This window comes from Galeopterus variegatus, unplaced genomic scaffold (assembly GCF_000696425.1).
Source record: "Galeopterus variegatus unplaced genomic scaffold, G_variegatus-3.0.2 Scaffold400, whole genome shotgun sequence".
Lineage (NCBI taxonomy): Eukaryota > Metazoa > Chordata > Mammalia > Dermoptera > Cynocephalidae > Galeopterus > Galeopterus variegatus.
The window spans coordinates 1-4,806 of record NW_007726511.1 but is presented as its reverse complement, the minus strand read 5'-3'; the positions used below and the strand labels follow the sequence as shown (position 1 = coordinate 4,806).

Sequence of the window (4,806 nt, the reverse complement as noted above, 5' to 3'; positions counted from 1 at the left end):
AGGAGCCGCGTCCCCGGCCCCGCCGGTCCCGCCGCGATGCTGTTCCACAGTCTGTCGGGCCCCGAGGTGCACGGGGTCATCGACGAGATGGACCGCAGGGCCAAGAGCGAGGCTCCCGCCATCAGCTCCGCCATCGACCGCGGCGACACGGAGACGGTAGGCGCGCGGCTGTGGGGTCTGGGCTGAGAGCTGGGACGGGGCTGGGCCGGTCAGAGCCTCTGCTCCCCGAAGTTTGGGGAGCGTCCTTCGTGCCGCACGGGACCGGGCGCTGGGGATGCAAGGCCTGTAGCTCCCGGGTCGGGGGAAACTCGGCTGCTGGGGGAGGAAGGAAGCAAGGCTGAAACTGGAATCTCGGACCCCGGAGGTGGGGGAGAGCGTTTCTCCCAAAGTGGAAGCAAAGTCCCACGCACGGCACGGGGAGGCTCCCTTCTCACCTCGCCTGTCGCTCCGGGTAGACCGACCCGCGCCTGGGAAGGGCGAACCAGCCGGGAGTACTGGGGCTCCAGCCGGCTTGGGCCGCTCCCAGTCTCCCAGTAATCAGGGCTCCCTTTCAAGCGCGGTTTCTGGGGCCAAAGTCTTCAGGGCCAGCACTTTTCGTTAATCGTGTCCCCGGCCCCGTGGCCGGCCGGACTTGGCCAGGCCAGGGCTCAGAGTTCAGGCTCCGGCCTGGCTCTCGCGGAAGGAGACTTCATTCGGTTTCTACACCTGGCTCCGCCGGCCCGGCCCCAAATAGCCAGTTCCTCGCCTCAGACCCTCCCGGGGGACCAGACAAACACACGCTGCCCAAGCAGCGGGCCCAGAAGTGACCTTTAGAGGCCGAGGAGGCGGAGAACGCAGGCGAAGCTTCTCTGCTCCGAGAGCGAGAGCGGCAGCCCCAGTGGCCTCTCGGCCTCCGAGCCCGTCTTCCCCGATTAAGCCTTCGCAGCTGTCAGTTTGGTTAGGGGAGGATTTGGGTTGGGCCTGTCCTGCACTCAGAGACTTTGAGGGTGCCTCTGCACCCCACTCACCATTTCCCAAGATCCAAGAGGGCCCCAGCCGGTGTGGCAGAGGAGCCAGAAGTTGCCCGATCTGTCCTGGCCTAAACCTTCGGCCTAAGGATCCAGAGATCGCTGGGGCTGGGGGCCAGAAATTCTGCTGCCTTTCCGAAGAGGAGTCTGTGTGGAGGGTGACTTTTAATGGTCCCCTTACTCTTTTTTCTGGGCCCAGCTGGGTGGTTCCTTTAAGAAACATTTTGGAGACTTGGAGGGCTTGACTCGAGTAGCCACGGCGGGCCCAGCCCCTATACACAGCCTGAGCATTTCTGGGGAAAGGGCAGGAGGGACAGTAAGGGGAAGAAGTAAGGCGGGAGAGCCATCTAGGCCAAGACCCGGGCCTGGGCCGGTGGCTGCGACGGCGGGCCTGTGTTCTGAGCCGCCAGGATATGGGCCTTTTGGGGTGAGGGAAGCGCTACACCCTGGAACGCCCCCTACCCCACCCCACCCGCTTCTGGGCTAGCCGGGACCACGGAGGGTGCTTCGGGTACCCGTTTCTCGCCGACGGGGGCCTTAGGCTGACGCAGGCGCTGCCGTCTCCCGCCTCCCTCCCTTCGCAGACTATGCCGTCCATCAGCAGTGACCGCGCGGCGCTGTGCGCCGGCTGCGGGGGCAAGATCTCCGACCGCTACTACCTGCTGGCGGTGGACAAGCAGTGGCACATGCGCTGCCTCAAGTGCTGCGAGTGCAAGCTCAACCTGGAGTCGGAGCTCACCTGTTTCAGCAAGGATGGCAGCATCTACTGCAAGGAAGACTACTACAGGTAGCCCCCCCACTGTTTCTCAGGACCCCCCCCCAATCTCAGGCACAATCTTGCCCCTCTCCTTTCCCTCCAGTCTCAGGAGAGGTTTTCCTACTCAGGACCCCTTTCTCCAAGCTAGCACGAATAGACTGACAACCTTTTAAATCAACAATTTGGGGAGCTCTTGGGAAGGTCTGCAAAGAGTGAAGACCAGAGAAAAGCAGAAGCTGCCTTCCCCTCTTAGCTTAGAGCATAAATAAACTCGGGTTGGATATTTGTACCTCGCTGCCTTTGAAGTTTCTTGGGCCAACCAGAGGGGATAGAAATAGGCACCCCCAATCTCAGGCAGCCTGGGCTGGTGTGGAACAAAATTAGAGGGAGAGCTGGGGAAGTGGGTGCATTACTAGTTCTTTTGGGGAGACCAGAGTGAAAGCTGGCCAGGATTAAAGGACAGAATCACTGACAGGCTCCAGGCTCCCTGTTTATATTCTTTCTCTCCTCGTGTGTGACTCTGTCTCTGTCTCTCTCTCTCTCATTACTTGTTGCTGTTTCTTTCAAATTACAAAGGTCTGTGGGATTCCCAGGTGCTGGTTTGGAGGGCAGGGGGTAAAGGCTGAGGAAGGGGTAAAGTGGGAAGTTTCTCCTCTACTCCCAAGTAAAGGCTTTCTTCCTAGGGCTTGCTAAAATCTGAGTAAACTAGACGCCTTCGTAGACATGAAAATGGTTAAAGGAAACTATTCAATACCAGGCCTGGGGTCAAAATCTAGTTCCCTTTACCCCCATCCTCCATATGAAGGCCGGGTTGTCCATCTTGAGATTTTCCCCAGCAGCAGCGGCACCTGGAGGAGGGATATCGGGGGTACCCAACAGTGTGTTCCCACAGCCCCTCCCTCCATGGTCCCTACAGGAGGTTCTCTGTGCAGCGTTGCGCCCGCTGCCACCTGGGCATCTCGGCCTCAGAGATGGTGATGCGTGCTCGGGACTTGGTTTATCACCTCAACTGCTTCACGTGCACCACGTGTAACAAGATGCTGACTACGGGCGACCACTTCGGCATGAAGGACAGCCTGGTCTACTGCCGCTTGCACTTCGAGGCGCTGCTGCAGGGCGAGTACCCCGCGCATTTCAACCACGCCGACGTGGCGGCGGCGGCCGCTGCAGCCGCTGCGGCCAAGAGCGCGGGGCTGGGCGGAGCGGGCGCCAACCCTCTGGGTCTTCCCTACTACAATGGCGTGGGCACTGTGCAGAAGGGGCGGCCGAGGAAGCGCAAGAGCCCCGGCCCGGGCGCGGATCTGGCGGCCTACAACGCTGGTGAGTGCGAGGCGTACCGAGCGCCCCCGTCGGGTTGGGGGAAAATGCGCGACGTGGACTGCCGAGAGCTGGAGTGAATCTCGGTGTGCTGGGTGTATAGGGGGTACAGTGCTCTGACCCTTAACTTCCCCAGCCCCGAGCACCCGACGACATGGCAGGAGGGATACTAGGATCCCTTCTGGGACCCAGCCCGTGAGCCCTCGACTGGAGCGGGAGGAGAGGGTGTTTTAGTCCCTTGCTGCTCCAGGTGCAGGGCCTCGTCGCTGAGAAATTTTTAGGTGCGGCTTTTTGGTACCCGCTCCCCCCGCCCTTGCTAGGCAGAAATCGCAGGTATAGAGAAAGCAAGAGCTGTCGACACCAAACAGGCTGCGGGTTGGCGCGGCGGAAGATCGAGGCAGGGCGGCGGGGGTCCCAGCAGAAGGCCTGACAGTGGCTGGGGCGCCGAGCTCGGTCTGGCTTGCGTCCTGGTCCTGTGAAATGTCCCGAGAGCGGCAGACTTGGGGGAACTCGGGCTCCGGAGCCTTTTCTGAGCAAGGGCTGTGCATACCCGTGCCCGGCCCTTCTCCAGGTCTCGGTTTTCCCGGTCTCCTTCCTCCGAGTTCCCGGCGCCCGGGGATGAGACCCGAGCAAGCCTGGCCTCGCGCCGGGTTGGGGTGCGGGGCTCGCTTCGATTTTCCGGCATGTTTGAACCCTGGACCGTTCCGGGAGAAACTCTGCCCCCCTCCCTCGTCCGTCCTCGCTCAGGACAGCTGCGGAGGTTCTGAGGCCCGGCAAATTGAACCGTGAACATCTGCCCAAAGTTTGCACGGCCCGGAAAGGTTTATGACTCTCCGGGCTTCCGAACTAGAGTTTATTTCAGTTATTTTCTTTCTTTCGTTTGCGACGGAATCGGATTCGGACTTTTTGTTTTCTTGCTCCTTTTCCCCGTAGTCTAATGCACAAGTGGGGGGAAAACCAAAACCACAACAAACCCAATACTGCAGAGGGGGCCGCGGTGGGAGGGAAGTCACCATTATTTTGATTTTAAAGAGTCTGAGCTAGCTAGGGAGGGAAGTGCGGGGTAGATAGGGAGTCCCCTGTTCGCTCCAACGAAATTCCTTGTTAGAGGATCACGGGGCGTGTGTCTCCCTGTGCAGAGCCAGAGTCCTCAGGGTGATAAATGGTGAAGTGACGGTAGGCTGGTCCTGGCGGCCGATTAAAGATTTGTTGGAGGCACTGCCACAGATGTCGCTCTCTAGAACGTCCATATTTCATCTCTCCCCACCCCCCAAATAAAGATTAAACCAGGTCCAGGCCAGGTCCACCAAAACGGAGCAGCGTCTATTTATCGAGTGGGGTCAACTTCCAGTAGGAAGCAGCATACAGGACTCGGCTCCAGGGCACCCGGTGGGTGGGGAGCGGTATTATGTTTTCCTGGGCACGCAGGTTCCACGCCGGCTTTGGAATTGTGCAAAAAGTGGGTAGAAGATGCAGATTCCTGCTTTTTGCTACTCAGCCACCGCTTTTCCGGGCGGCGAGGCCGCGGGAATATGCGGCTGAAGGCTGTTTCAGGGGAGCTGGCACTTTTACAAGACCCCCCCCCACTCAGCCATCTCCTTTGCTCTATGGCCCCTCTCTTTTTTTCTTCCCGCTGTCTCGGTCCCCCTTTCTCTCTGACTCCGCGTATGCGCCTGTCTCCCTCTTTCTCTGTTCTCGTGCGCGCGTCCCCGGCCCTGGCCCGGG

The 4,806-nt window shown here is 60.0% G+C and overlaps 1 protein-coding gene across 1 annotated transcript; it reads left to right on the top strand.

The window, feature by feature from the left end:
* The first annotated feature begins 6 nt into the window (after nt 1-6).
* On the top strand, nt 7-3,161 carry LHX2 (LIM homeobox 2). The gene is made up of 3 exons (XM_008568328.1): nt 7-156; nt 1,592-1,794; nt 2,681-3,161. The coding sequence occupies exons 1-3, from the start codon at nt 37-39 to the stop codon at nt 3,159-3,161; spliced, it is 804 nt and encodes a 267-aa protein (XP_008566550.1). The 5' UTR covers nt 7-36.
* The last annotated feature ends 1,645 nt before the right edge of the window (nt 3,162-4,806 follow it).

What these genes read in the sequence shown, in the direction of transcription:
- LHX2 (XM_008568328.1), top strand. Translation starts at nt 37, where the DNA reads ATGCTGTTCCACAGTCTGTCGGGCCCCGAGGTGCACGGGGTCATCGAC. An exon ending in ACCGCGGCGACACGGAGACG is followed by an intron (nt 157 to 1,591) that starts GTAGGCGCGCGG and finishes CTCCCTTCGCAG; the next exon opens with ACTATGCCGTCCATCAGCAG. An exon ending in TGCAAGGAAGACTACTACAG is followed by an intron (nt 1,795 to 2,680) that starts GTAGCCCCCCCA and finishes TGGTCCCTACAG; the next exon opens with GAGGTTCTCTGTGCAGCGTT.